We start from the raw sequence: 15,516 nt of genomic DNA, 5'->3' as shown, positions 1-15,516 counted from the left end.
TTGACCAGTTTTGGCACATACCAACATATATTGGTCCAAACTGGACCAATGTAACTATGCAAAAAAAATTCATAACTTCAGCTTTAAAGTGGTTGTAAACCCTTACAAACCACTTTGATCTACAGGTAAGCTTAGATTAAGGCTTACCTGTAGGTCCAATAAATATCTCCTAAAGCTACACGGTTTAGGAGATATTTACTAAAAGACAGTTACAGCTGTCTATGGCGCATGCGCCGTAACAGCGGCGTGCAGGCGCACTATAGCAGCGGCGATATGCCGTTAGTGACGGCTCCCGTGCACATGCACGGGAGTGACGTCATCGCTGCTCCGGCGCTGTGAGTGGCCGGAGCAGCGATACCCGGAAGAAGTTGGATGCTCCGGACTACAGGGGACAGAGGTGACATCGTTGGCTCCTGTGTCAGGTAAGTGACACATAATGGGCTACTATGCGATGCATAGTAGCCCATTATGCTTTACCTTTGCAGGGAGACAAAGATGAAGTAAACCCATCAGGGTTTTTTTTTTATTCACGATTTTTTTAATTCACGATTTATATAGCGCCAACAGTTTATGCAGTGCTTTACAATATATAGGGGGACAACACGATTACAGTACAATACAAAAGGTTCAGGAGGGCCCTGCTCGTAGAGCTTACATTCTAAAGGGAGGGGGTGGTGGTACAAAAGGTAATAGCTGCAGAGAATGATATAATGGGGGTGGCTCGGGGACAGTTAGGTGGGTGTGGGATAGGCTTCCCTGAATAAATACGTTTTCAGGGAACTCCTAAAGGTGGACAGGGTAGGGGTTTACTTCCTCTTTAAATTTACTAGCACATATTGAATGCACCACCCTCATAATGGCAGCTGAAGCAAAGGAAACTTCACAAATATTTTGTGGATATGCTGTGTGATTTTGCCATTTCAAGTGAAACGGAAGGTAATGAATATGTCTTTTTTTTTTTTTTTGCTGGCTTTAATGATACTCTAAAACCTCAGGAAAGCTAAACTGATCCATTTGTGGCTGCAAAGATAAAGGAGAAAGAAAAGATCAACCCAGTTTGGCAATATTTTAATCATGTAAGCAATGATTTGTTCATCTGTTACCAATCACTGTATTTCCTTGGATGATTACTACGTAAAATTAATCCAGATGATTACAGAGAAAAAACATCTAATAAACTTGTGTATAGAATAACAAACTGGAAATAAACAATGATCTATTTAAATATTATGCCCCATACACATGGTTGGATTTTCCGATGGAAAATGTGCGATGGGATCATGTTGTCTGAAAATCCAACCATGTGTGGGCTCCATCTGACTTTTTCCGCCGGATTTTCCGACGCACAAAGTTTGAGAGCAGGATCTAAAATTTTCCGACAACAAAAACTGATTGCATAAATTCCGATCGTGTGTAGACAATTCCGCCGGACAAAGTGCCACGCATGCTCAGAATAAACTAAGAGACGAAAGCTATTGGCTACTGGCCCGTTTATAGTCCCGACGTACGTGTTTGACGTCACCTCATTCAGAACGATCGGATTTTCGACAACTTTGTTGTGTGTGTATTTACATGTACACCTAAATCTAAATACACATTCATACTGTAAATGATAAAAGAACTGTAAACTATGTATACAAACCAACATGCACAAACTATTATGGTTGGATCATTTATGGTTGGATCATTGCTGAGGAATATTTTTCCTAACAGCCATTAGGATATGCTTTATGTGCATGGTATTTTACTTGGGTGCCCTTAGGGCCTAAGTTCTGGAGGATAGTGGCTGTTCCTTGACAGAAGCTGTACAGGCCTAGGTGTAATGAAATGGTCCACATAGCAGCAAATGGTTAAAACCTGAAATTAATCTAAATTCAAGTGCAAGTTAAAGCAGCCAGATGCTGTCAGTACCAATGCAAAAGCATATGGTAGTCAGGAGTCATGCCAGAGGTTGTTTCCAAGGCTTCTTGGAGACAAGTATCAAAGCCAAGACTTAGAGCTGAGCTAAGGTCAGGAATCACAGCAAAACTTTGTCAAACACAGTTCTAATATGACATGCAGGGTCAGTAAGTAAGTCAATCCAGAACAGCAAACAGAAGTGTACCAAAGAGCCATCTAAGCAGTCGAGTAGATTGTGGATTTTGCTGCCCTTTAAGAGGGAATGAGGGATGACATTTGCTTGCATGGGTGAACACTCAGTCTCACTTTCTCCTGTACACAGTTTACACATGAAGGAACTGTGTGGGAGTTATTAGGCTTAGGTAGGGAGAAAGTGCTTAATGGCTCATGGAAGCTTACAGCATCTTCAGGTAAAAATGTGCAAGCACCTGCAGAGGTGAAAAAGGGAGAGACATGGAAGAAACATGCAGAGAAGTCCAACCCACCCAACCATACCAAACAGAAAGAACAGTGTATGCCCAGAGAGCACAATAATGGAGTTTTAATGTGCAAGAAAATCAATCAAAATCAAATTTGCAAAAAATGTAGAAATTTTATTACATAGATAGTATAAAACAATTTATAAAACTCGGACCATATCAACTCAATGGTCAAGGTACAAAAGTGTGATAGAGCCTCACTGGTAACAGGGCTGTGGCCATTTACCCTGTTACCAGTGAGGCTCTATAACCCGTCTAAAAGGGTTAATCCCTTGTAAAAGAATGGAAAACTGGTTAAAGAGGTGTCATATTGACACTGAGCTAAGGAACATTTGTTGGCACCAGAGGAAGTGTGCATTCGGAAAAGGATATGAATATTGTTCTTCTCTTCTCATTTTTTGTGGCACATACGTTCCCCATTAAAACTCTTGATTGATCTAGGGCAGGGATATGCAATTAGTGGACTTCCAGCTGTTGCAGAACTACAAATCCCATGAGCCATAGCAAGACACTGACAGCCACAAACATGACACCCAGAGGCAAAGGCATGATGGGACTTCAGCTGCAACAGCTGGAGGTCCGCTAATTACATATCCCTGATCTAGGGGATCAATTGGAACCAGGATCGTTTTGAAAGGGGGTAATATATTAAATAACAAGGTCCTACAAAAGCTCCAGAAGAAGCCACGTTTGTGGTGAAACATGTAGAGGCAATAACACTTTTGTATCTTGACCATTGGATTGATGTGGCCCAAGATTTATAAATTGTTTTATATTATCTATGTAATAAAATTTCTAAATTTTTTGCAAATTTGATTGATTTTCTTGCACCTTAAAACTCCATTATTTTGCTCTCTGGGCATACACTGTTCTGTCATATATAAAGGAAGTGGTGCTTTTATTAGAGTCTTCCAGCCCCAATATTAATTTGAAATTCATACCAAACAGAAGAACATGGTATTATGTCTGGTCATATAAAGACATGGAGGAGGTTCCTGTAGACACATCCTGATATGGCCTTATTAGGAGAAAACATTAAAGAACAAAGAAGATCTCTATCCCATGTTATTCCTGATAGTGTGCATTGTCTATGTATACCGCATGAACATATAATTGCTACCAGGGGTGTATCATGAAATGAGTGGGTCCATGTGCAAGATAAAAAGTGGGCCCTAGGCACAGAAGAAAAAATGCAGCATGCGTACCGCGCCACGGTGAAAAAATGAGCAAGGTTTAAATCGTGCTAAATGTTGGGCGTGGCTAAATGGGGTGTAGTTTAATAGAGTCTGAGATATACATTTTGCAGAATGCAGTAATGTTAAATAGGGAATGTACAGTACAGAGTGGCAGTGGGTAGTATGTGCAGGAGATGTGTGGGGTGTGTTTGGTGGTGGGTAGTATGTGCAGGAGATGTGTGGGGTGTGTTTGGTGGTGGGTAGCAGGCCCGGACTGGCCATAGGGCACCTGGGCACTTGCCCGGTGGGCCGGTGCCTTTGGGCTGCATGTCCGTGTGGGCCCCAAAATATCTGCGGCAGCTGGGCTGTCCCTTGAGCCTGCGGCCACCCAGCTTGGATGTTTCTTCAACCCCAGGGCCACCCAGATGGGATATTCCTTCAGCCCGCGGCCTTCCAGATGGGATGTTCCTTCAGCCCGCGGCTGCCCAGCTGGGATGTTTCTTAAACCTGCGGCCACCCTGCTGAGATGTCCCTTGAGCCTGTGCCGCTCACTCAGCCTCTTCACAGTCACCCATTTAGTTCATAGCATGGCTGGGGGGTGGAGACTAGAGGCTGGCTGACTGAAGTAAGAGGAACTGGAGGAGACCCCTTCTCCTGATCTCGGGATAGGTGTCACTGCTGCCACAGACACCATAGGGCTGGAGACAAAGTAAGTACCACTGCCTGCGATTATAGCTGTCAGAGCAGATGACCTTAATCAAGAGCACCTAAATTGTTTGGGCAGAACTCCTGATTTCCCCTGAGCCAGCGGGCTGTGCTTTCCTGACCCTTTCTTCTCAGAGCCTAATACAAAAGCCACCTACTTGTAAGGGTCTATGGAGAAAAGGTGTGCATATGCATTCCTATCCCTCCCAGTACTGCCACTGATCCTATCCACACCGCACTGCCACTGCCACTGATCCTATTCACCCCACACTGCCACTGCAACTGATATCATCCCCCTGCACTGCCAGTGATCCCATCCCCCCGCACTGTCACTGATCTAATCCCCCCGCACTGCCACTGATCCCACCCCCCACTCTGCCCCTGATTCCACCCCCAGGACTACCACTAATTTCAAACCCCCAGCATGGCCACTCATCCCAACTATCCACAGGTACTGCCACTCATCCCATCCCCAAGCACTGCACTCATCTTATCCATCCAAGCACTGCACTCATCCCACCCCCCTCACTGCTATTAATCCCACCCTCCCTCCATGCTGCCACTGATCCCATCCAATCCCCCCTCTCAGCACTGCCACTCATTCCATTCTCCCAGCACTGCCACTCATTCTATCACCCCCCCCCCCCACCACTGCCACTCATTCCATCCTGCCCAGCACTGCCACTGATCCCATCCCCCCATTAGCACTGCCACTCGTTCCATTTCTCCCAGTACTGCCACTGATCCCATTGGAAAAAAAAAGGCTGCCCAGTCTAAAATGCTCGGACCTATTTTTTGTCCCAGTCCAGGCCTGGTGGGTAGTATGTGCAGGAGAGGAGTGCGGTGTGTATGGAGGTGGGTAGTATGTGCAGGGAGAGGGGTATGAAGATGGGTAGTATGTGCAGGGAGAGAAGTGTGGAGTGTATGGTGGTAGGTATTATGTGAAGGTAAGTAGTGCGGAGTGTATGGAGGTGGGTAATATGTGCAGAAGAGGAGTGCACATGTATGGAGGTGGGTAGAATGTGCAGGATTGTGTCGGTAGGGCAGTGGACATTGTCAGTAGTTTATTTAAATTTTTTTGTTATTTCTTTACAATTTTATTTTTACGTTTTTTTTTTTCATTTTTTCAAAATGCTTTTTGGTGGTCAGTGGGTGGTGTCACTAGGGCAGTGGACAGTGTCAGTAGAGCAATGGACAGTGTCAGGATTTTTTTTATTTTTATTATTTTTTTACAAATTTTGTTTTTTAAATTATTTCTTACAATTTATTTTTGTATTATATTTTTCTCACGGTGATTGGGGGGGGGTGGGGATTTGGACGGTGTCAGTAGGGAAGAGGTTGGTGTCAGTAGAGCAGTAGATGGTGTCAGTAGTTTAGAATTTAATAAAAAAAAAATTACAATTTTATTTTTTAATACTTTTTGCAATATATATATTTTTTCTAATCACCCTTGTTGGTGGTCTTTGGTGAAATATCAGGGGTCAGACAGCTCCCCTTTGAGACAGAGAAAGAGGTTTAGGACAGAGATTCCCCAGTCCCTTTCTCAGCATTGAAGATGAATGGAGAGGAGACAGCAGCTCCTCTCCCTTCAAAAAATACCTTAGATTGTAAGCTCCTTGAGGGTAGGGACTGATGAATGTACAATGTATATGTAAAGCGCTGCATAAATTGATGGCGCTATATAAGTAACTGAAATAAATAATAAATAAATAACTGAAGCAGAGTAACACACAGGTTACTCTGCTCAGTTATTACAGGTCATAGAGAGCATTCGGTAACGATCGCTCTCGGTGTCCAATTCAGAAAAGGAAGGGGCCAGTAAACTATATATTTACCGACCCCTTCCTCCGCTATCTGTCCTGACACATCCCCCACAGCCCACGGGAGAGGAAAGGAGGGAAGCTGGCTGCGGAGGGCGGACTAGGAGGAGGACACAGCGGGTCGGAGGAGAACGGGGGGGGGGGGTGGAGGAGTAGGAGACAGTGAGCTGGGACAGATCATGGGAGGCGGAGGAGAACAGGAGGAGGAGGACACGGAGAACAGCTCGGGAGGATCGGTGCAGCAGGAGGGACAGCTGTAAGCACTGATAGCCGCGGGAGGGAGAGGAGGAGAAGCGGCTGTCATGCAAGGAGATCAGTGCTTACAACTTCCCCCCCCCCCCCGCCACACCAGGGGACAATCATACATGTGTGCAGAGTGGGTCACAGTGCCCCCCCCCCCCTCCCCACAGAGCCTCGTGTGCAGTGCACCCATGGATGATACTCCACTGATTGCTACCTGATGCATCTAAAAAATTTCAGAATTTTTAATTGTTATCTCATTTCTATAAGTAACTTAAGATTTTTGCCCAACATTTGCTGTTTGTCCAATCTCTGCATAATTACTGTTATGGTAGGTGGAGTCTGTTGGACTGAGCGACTTGCCAGCTACTTATATCTCCTGGAGAGTTCGAAGGTTCACTCTCTGTGGCATATTTTTTGGATCTTACCTGAAAGTATTTGGTGTTGCTACTCCTCCTCTTGCATTATCAATAATAAAAAAAATGAAAAAAAAGTCTTGCAGTAACAGATATTATTTTATAACTGGTTAAAGAAGGGACACCAGCCAGGGAACTCAAGTCCAGAGCCAGTGTTTCTCTAGAATCCCCTAGAGCTATTACAATCCATGATGTAGTTTGACTCCGCAGACTCTACCCAAAACTGACATAACTGATATACCATCATCACAGGCTTTGCAGTGTTGAAGTGTCAGCTGAACTAATAAAAAGCAATTTTAGGTAAAAAATAACTTTACAAACTGCTATGTTCTTTGGGGAGAATGCTCCTGTGATCCTTCATGTTCCTCTTTGGGTTGCAGACTTGCATCAAGAGATCTATTGAGGGGTATTTTATAGGGGGAAGGGCCAGAAGTGCAGCAAGAGGAGGCAAAATAAATTTTGTAATACATTGGAGAAGAGTGGCATATAGACAGCCTAGAATTAGAATAATGGGGTCATTAAAGTGATTGTAAAGTCAATTTTTTAAAACGAAAATAAACATGGGGCAGACGTGTTGGCTCACTCTTGAGCTAGGCTGTGTGTGTCCATAGACACACACAGCGTGGCTCAACCCAACTACCTGCTCTCTGCTCACTGGATGTGACTGACAACAGCAGGAGCCAATGGTTCCCACTGTTCTCAGCAAAGCTTGAGAAACAAGGAAGAGAGGGAAAGAAGACCTGTTGCTGGGCACAGTGCGGAATTGATACAGGATTTAGGTAAGTTTTAAAGAGGGTGGGGGGAACACACAGTGGAAGGTTTTTTACCTTAATGCAGAGAATGCCTTTAGACTTTAGAATCACATTAATGACACTTAATCTAATATGTTTGCCTAAAAATGTTGCCTTCCCCTCTTCTGCTTATGCTGCATACCATTTATAAAAGAGAGCAGTATAAATACCTTCTTTTTATTCTGCTTGAGTGTGGTCATATGATCCAGAAGCAGCTGCTACCCTTTGTCAGGAAGCATTCGACAATGGGACTACATTCATTGAGCCTTGGTGACATCGCCCACTGGCTTCCATTGCCCCTCTGTTATAGCTGATCCCTCTTATCTTCTGCACCAGACTTAAATTAGACTACACTTTTGTTACAATTAGGAAGAGGGTTGGAGTTTCCAAATACTGTACCAGAAGATGAGCATGAGATTGGTGCACTACTCCAAAGTATGGGGGCATATTCCTGAGTAGATTATTTGCTATTTGCATTTTAGGGTTTTCTTTCTACTTTTGATCAGAGTGTTGCTTTAACCATCTCAGGTTACACGGCAACCAATACAATACCTCCATTGCCAGTGAAAACAAATTAATCTTACTCCATATCCCAGTATCCATTGATTCTGAAGTTGACCTGACAGATCTCTTTCATGACCCACTATATCTTTACTTTTATATATTTTTATACTGGTTACCTTTGTGAAGCAGTGTTGAAAAGATAATTAATTCAGTCATGAAATCCGTTTTGGCAGAATAGAACTAGAATGGCAGTTTTAAAAAGGCTTCTGACACCTTCCCCTGTCTTCTCACCTTCTCTGCTTAAGTGATTAGAAGGCAGAGCACCAGTCTTTGTATTTTTATATCAAGGAAGGAGAACATTTTACAACCAAGCTGTGGACATTCAAATGTGTACTTGTTTTTAACTAGCAATAATGAGCTTTAAAATAAGTTCTCACTGATCTTTGTAGCTGTAGGTGCTGGGGAGCAATTCATCCTCAAAGTTTGCAGCAGTAGCACTGAATTCTTCCAGGTGGGGTCTCCATTCTCCCCCTCTTCCAGTTCACCTGCTATTTGTTTAAATTAGAGATTTGAAGGCTGACTGGCTGCCAACTCACTGTGACCCAGGGTTTGTTTAGTGTGCCGCTCAAGCTCGATCACTGTGGGGAGTAGTGTGGGTAATGTTGCAACCACTGCAGGAGTGCTAGCAAGGGATAGAGCTCGTCCCAGCTCCTGTAGTCACTGGAAGGAAGAGTGGAAAGATCCCTGGTGCCGCACATCCATGGAGTCCTATGGCGGTATGAGAGAGACAATCTTAGCTTGGGCTCCCCCCAGCCCACGCCCCCAACACATTTCACTCTGCCCCTTGGAGCTTAGTCATGGTCATCCACATGACTAAGCTCCACAGGGCGGAGTAAAATGTGTTGGGGCGTGGCAAGGTGAGAGCCCAGACTGAGGTTGTCTTTCTCATACCACCATAGGACTCTGTGGATGTGCTGCACCAGGCATCTTACCTCTCTTTCTTCCAGTGCCAACTCTCTGCTAGGATAGCAGCTACTGAGAAAAACTGAAAGTGAAACTGTTTTGGTTGGAAACTTTGAGGATGTATAACTTCACAGCACTTGCAACTAAAGAGGTCAGTGAGGGCTTTTTTGCAGCTTATTTACTAATCTACTTTATGGCTAAAAAAAGTAGTTGCAAATTATGATATATACTGCATACTGCTGCCATGCATGTTTGTCATACATTCAGCTCTTAAAGGAATAAGTAGAGACGATAGCCAGTAAACACATTGCACTAACATGTCCACAAACCCTTGCTGACACTAGAACAAGCATACCACAAGGCTTCCTGTGAATATATCCTGAACTTTAATTTGTACCATCCACATTGAGGTTGGGTACCAGCAGTAGAATACATCTTGTACTTTGATGAAAAGTGCTCTAGTTGATATTTATAAGCTCAGCCTAGCTCAACCATTATTATTAAACTTACCTTGACAAGAAACTTTCCAAAGACCTTGCTTTGTCTTCCCTCTTGCAAGTAATCCCATCTCTTTTTTGTTTCTCCATTTCTTTTATTCTTGACTGGAATGTATCAACGAGGTCAAACACAGACTTCATAGCAATGGGCACTTCATAATATTGCTGCGTGAATCACAAATAGAATATTTATAGTTTATCCTTGATAGTTGCTTTTATTATCATCAGAGACCATAAATGGGAATTTCATGCAAGGACTTGCTAGCGCTACATATTTTTTTAAGTTAAAGTTAAACAAGAGGTAAAGGTTACATGTAGCTACTGTCCAACACAGTATAACATTACAGAGGTTCTTATTCAATAGTCAAGGCCAAATCATTTTGTATCTCATAAATACTGGGTTCATGATACAACAATTTCTAATTTAATATTCCTTGACCCTGACACATACTTTCTCTTGACTATGAAACATGTCATTGTTACAGCTCTGCTTGATGTAAGAATATAAAAAGGATGGATATTTTTCTATTCATTCAATATGATGTTGATGTACGGAAAAAAGTGAATAATAGACAGATAAGCAAAAGAAGAAAATCTATAAAAATAAGAAAAAATGCCATCAAACCAAAAAATAAAAAAGCTTTTTCAAGCTACCCCACTAATATGAATTCCTACTTCCAGGCTTTAAGTCTTCTTGAAATGTTACACAATTGAAATTGCTAAAATTGGCTTGAATGCATATAAAGACAATTTTTTTTAGTTTTGGAGCATGGAGAAGGGTCTCCGTCAGCACTGTAGACAGTTTGTAAGGGAAAATATAAAATTTTTAGTTTGTCACCAAATCAAAGGTGAAGGTAGATTGTCATTTTCGAAAGACAACTGTCTAAGGGATTAATAACCCTTACTTTTGATTTTGCAAATTTCCTTTGACTTCTTGTTTTTGAAAGGAAATCTCCACAATGAGATACAGACAACAAAAAATAAACCTCCAAATATGTTAACCCTTTCCTATGTTATCCAACACAAAAAATGGTCTTACATTTTAATAACAACATACACTATACTGTGAAAAGTATTAGGACATCTACCTTTACACGTACATGTTGGCCCCCCCTTTGCAGCTATAATGGCTTAAACGTCTCTGGGAAGGCTGTCCACAAGGTTTAGGAATGTGTCTATGGGAATGTTTGACCATTCTTCTAGAAGCGCATTTGTGAGGTCAGGCAATGGTGTTGATTGAGAAGGCCTAGCTCGAAAGTCTCTGCTCTAATTCATCCCAAAGGTGTTCTATCGAGTTGAGGTCAGGACTTTGTGCAGGCCAGTCCAGTTCCTCCACCTCAAACTCACTCATCCAGGTCTTTATGGACCTTGCTTTGTGCACTGGTCCAAATCATTAGGTGGAGAGGGGATTATGGTGTGGGGTTGTTTTTCAAGGGTTGGGAATTGGCCCGTTAGTTCCAATGAAAGGAATTCTTAAGGTGTAAGCATGCCAAGACATTTTGGACAATTTCATGCTCCCAACTTTGTGGGAACAGTTTGGGTATGCCCCCTTCCTGTTCCAACATGACTGCGCACCAGTGCACAAACAAGGTCCATAAAGACAGACCGATAAAGATTTTTTTATAGTTTTCTATATCTTCTATCACTCTTTCTTTTGCTTTGCTTTTAGATGTTTTAAGAATAGTTTGGAGAATTAACATGTTATTTGTTATTTTGGGTTGAAAATGCTATTTGTTACTTTCAATACCACTACTTTGCTCTAAAATTTGTATGATTTACTATCACTGCCTTTGCCAGACTACCTCAGTACAGATTTGTAAATTCTGTGTTATATCTCCACATAAAATAATAACTAAGTGAAGGAATTTTCTGAAGTGAAAAGACTAATGCCACGTACACACGATCGGACTATCCGGCGGACGTAGTCCAGCGGACAAAGTACCGCACTTGCAACGAAAGTCAGCGGGACTTTTCAACGAGCAGACCTGCCCAACCACTACCGAACTTTTCAGGTGGACTAGGTCCAGCGGAAAAACCACCGGACTATTGTGGGAGTCCGCCAGACGTTTGAAATGAACGGACTTGCCCACACATGGACTAGCGAAGGAGGTCAATGTCGCCGCCTCCATCGGCGAGATTGACACCTCCCTGGCCCTGTCACCTGGTATGGACTTAAAGGGGAAGCCCTACACTGAAAAAACGGTGTGGGGGTCCCCTCCAAGTCCATATCAGACCCTTATCCGAGCATGCAGCCTGGCCGGTCAGGAAAGGGGGTGGGAACGAGTGAGCGCCCCCCCTCTTAAGCCGTACCAGGCCGCGTGCCCCCTGCGCCCCCCCACCCCAAAGCACCTTGTCCCCATGTTGACGAGGACAAGGGCCTCTTCCCGACAACCCTGGCCGCTGGTTGTCGGGGTCTGTGGGCGGGGGGCTTATCAGAATCTGCTCGTCCCCACCCCCTTCCTGACCAGCCGGGCTGCGTGCTTGGATAAGGGTCTGATATGGACTTTGGGGGGAACCCCACGCCGTTTTTTCAGTGTAGTGCTTTCCCTTTAAGTCCATACCAGGTGACGGGGCCAGCGAGGTGTCAATCTCGCGGATGGAGGCGGCGACATTGACCTCCTTCGCTAGTCCCATCTACCTGGAGCCGCGTTCAAAATGAACGGACTTTTCTCCTAGTCCACCGGAAAAGTTCGGTTGTGTGTGGGCAGGTCCGCTCGTTGAAAAGTCCCGCGGACTTTCGCTGCAAAATTAATGGACTTTTCTCCATGTGTGGGCAAGTCCGTTCATTTCAAAAGTCCGGCGGACTAGTACACAGATGGCCGGATTGTCCACCGGTCAAGACTTCTTTCTAAGTACGCTGGACTTTTGGAAAGAAAAAGTCCGCCGGAGCCCACACACGGACGGATTGTTCGGGGGACTCTGGTCCGCTGGACCAAGTCCACTAGATAGTCTCATCGTGTGTACCCGGCATAAGAGTTTGGCTGAGTTTGAACCATGTTTGAATCAAAGCCATATCAAGCGGCAGGAATTCTTAATCTTTAAATATTATCTGGAGTCTTCTTGAATGTGATCAAAATAGCAACCTGTAAGTAACTTCTACTTATTAAACCTCATGCTGGCTGTGAAGTTATTATTCACTGTTATATCTGAATCTCTCACTCTATTTAAACCACTTTAAGACTGGGCCTCTTTTTTAGATGTGGTGTTTACAAGTTAAAAACTTTTTTTTTGCTAGAAAATTACTTAGAAACCCCAAACATTATTTTTCTTATTTTCCTAACATCCTAGAGAATAACATAGTGGTCGTTGCAATACTTTCTGTCACACCGTATTTGCGCACTTGTTTTTTTTAAATACACTTTTTTGAATAAAAAAATAAGACAACAGCCCAATTTTTTTTATATTGTGAAAGATAATGTTACGCCAAGTAAATTGATTCCCAACATGTCACGCTTCAAAATCGCGCCCACTCGTGGTATGTCGACAAACTTTTACCCTTAAAGATCTTCATAGGCAACATTTAAAAAATTCTACCAGTTGCATGTTTTGCATTACAGAGGAGGTCTAGGGCTAGAATTATTGCTCTCGCTCTACTGATCGAGGCAATACCTCACATGTGGGATTTGAACACCGTTTTCTAATGCGGGCGCTACTCATGTATGCATTCGTTTCTGCGGGACGGGGCGCATTTAAAATTTTTCTTTTTCTTATTTATTTTACCTTTTTTTTTTTTTAAAAGTGTCACTTTTATTCCTATTATAGGGAATGTAAACATCCCTTGTAATAGAAAAAAAGCATGACAATACCCCTCTTAAATATGAGATCTGGGGTCAAAAAGACTTCAGATCTCATATTTACTTTTGTCATTTAAAAAAAATAAAAAAAATAAAATGGTCCTTTAAGAGCTATGGGTGGAAGTTTACCTTTTTTATGTTGCTTCCGCCCTGCAGTGTCATGGAGACTGGTGGGGGCCCTCTTCCCCTCACTCGTCTCCATGTCAGCCCAGGGGACAGACGTGATCTCCGCCGCTGTTGATGGCTCCGGTAAGCGGCGGAGGGCACCGGATGGTGGCCTCTCCCACTGCCGATAAAAGTGATCTGGTGGCGAATCCGCTGCAGAGACCACTTTTATCTTGTACTGGACCGCCTGGCGATACCAGTGATCTGGTGGCGAATCCGCTGCAGAGACCACTTTTATCTTGTACCGGACCGCCTGGCGATACCAGGGTTATGGCAGCTAGCTGCTGTCATAACAATGATATCCGTCCCCAAAGTAGGGACGTACATCGGTGTGCGGCAGTCCAGAAGTGGTTAAAAAATGGAGGGTACAATTTCTTCTCTCTTTTTGAAAATGCTAATTGTCTGTCTGTCTAGCCTGAATACTGACCCAGGGCATGGCTTGGCAGCCAGACAACTACCATTTTTTAGAAATAGAGGTCAACTATGGAAAGATCCCTAACTTGCTAGGTCATTTAAGTGTGCCCAGCTTGCTAGGTTTGTAATATACTGTACCAGAATTATTTTATGTGCAGAAAAAAAAAAAACAGATATGTGCCCATTACTTCTTCAATCACCCAGTCATTTCCAGATACGTTTATTTTTTTTAAAAACTGTACTTCAGGCAGATATTCAAGTGATTTTTCTTTTTTTTTTCTTTTAAATAGCAAACTTATTGCTCTGTGCAATGGTTTACCACAGAGCAGCCCCATTCCTCCTCTTCTTGGGTCCCCCACTGGTGCTCTTTGACCCTCCCTCCTGCTCGGTACCCCCTAGCAAATCACTTGCTCTGGGGGCACTTGTGAAAGTGATGGGAAATCTCTCCAATGAGACACACATGGCAAAATAATAATAAAAAATGAAAATGTGTCTGGTTTTGGATTTCAATTTACTTATGAGGATCTCAATGTATAATATAAATGTGTATTGTCTTCCATCTTTATTCTGTATGAGCATTTATCTTTATTAGGCGTTTGTTTTATATACTATATTTATATAGTTCTAACAGAAAATTAAGAATCTGATGCTTTTAAATGTCAATATCTCCTGCATGATAAATAGGTTTGTAATTGGGTTAGGAAAACATCAACTGAAGTTATACATTATGAAACAGTACAGGAATACAGGCTATGACTGGTATTCTTTCCATAAAAGGTGGCTAGCTACTATCAGCATAGTGTGGTGTCGTTAGTGGTCAAACATTGCGGGTACATATGGAAAAGTTTGTTACAACAACTTCCTCTACTTCCTCAACTTTTGAATGGAACTCCGCTTTTAAGCTGTCTATAGGGCTGCATTCTGACTACCACTGTAATGCCGCATACACACGATCGGAATTCTCGTCGGAAAAAGCTCTGGTGGTTTTCCCGACAGAATTCCGCTCAAACTGTCTTGCCTACACACGGTCACATCAAATTCCGACCACCAAGAACACGGTGACGTACAACACGTACGATGGGACTAGAAAAAGGAAGTTTGATGCCTAGTAGCCAATAGCTTCCATCTCGTAGTTGAATCTGAACATGCGTGAGTTTTTGCGTGTTGGAATTGCATACAAATAATCGGATTTTCTGATAGAGAGTTTTAAATACATCGGGAAAATTCCATCGGGAAAATTGACAACATGCTCTCAAATTTTTGCTGGTGGGAATTCGGCCAGCTAAATTCTGATGAAGCATACACACAGTAAGGCTACTTTAACACTCAGACCGCTGAAGTGTTAGCGTAAAAGCGTGGCTAGTTTTAGCAGGGCTTTACCGGTGCTGTGAGGGGGGCGGGAGCGGGCGATTTTAACCCCAAAGAAGGGATTAACAAGGGGCTAAAGGCCCCGTAAAAGTGCCGCTGCTGCATGGGCGGTTTAAAAGAGGTGTATACACCGCTACTGCTCCGCCCCAAAGACACTGCTTGCAGGACTTTTTTTTCTGTCCTGCAAGTGCTCCGTCCCTGTGTGAAAGCAGCTGGGCTTTCACACTGGGGAGGCTTGAGAGGCGCTTTTTAGGTGCTATTTTTAGTGCTAAAACGCCTGAAAGGT

The 15,516-nt window shown here is 43.3% G+C and overlaps 1 protein-coding gene across 1 annotated transcript in view; it reads right to left on the bottom strand.

Annotated features, from left to right (window-relative positions):
* CCDC80 (coiled-coil domain containing 80) overlaps window positions 1–15,516 on the bottom strand; it is a 218,073-nt gene that overhangs the window by 74,960 nt on the left and 127,597 nt on the right. Inside the window, exon 5 of the mRNA XM_077480931.1 lies at window positions 9,503–9,654. Within this exon, the coding sequence (XP_077337057.1) occupies window positions 9,503–9,654 (152 nt within the window). The remainder of the gene's footprint in view (window positions 1–9,502; window positions 9,655–15,516) is intronic.

This window comes from Lithobates pipiens, unplaced genomic scaffold, assembly GCF_037356315.1.
Source record: "Lithobates pipiens isolate NorthernLeopardFrog02 unplaced genomic scaffold, aLitPip1_a1.2 Scaffold_16, whole genome shotgun sequence".
Lineage (NCBI taxonomy): Eukaryota > Metazoa > Chordata > Amphibia > Anura > Ranidae > Lithobates > Lithobates pipiens.
The sequence above is the reverse complement of the archived record's forward strand: the minus strand, read 5'-3'. Positions and strand labels throughout refer to the sequence as shown.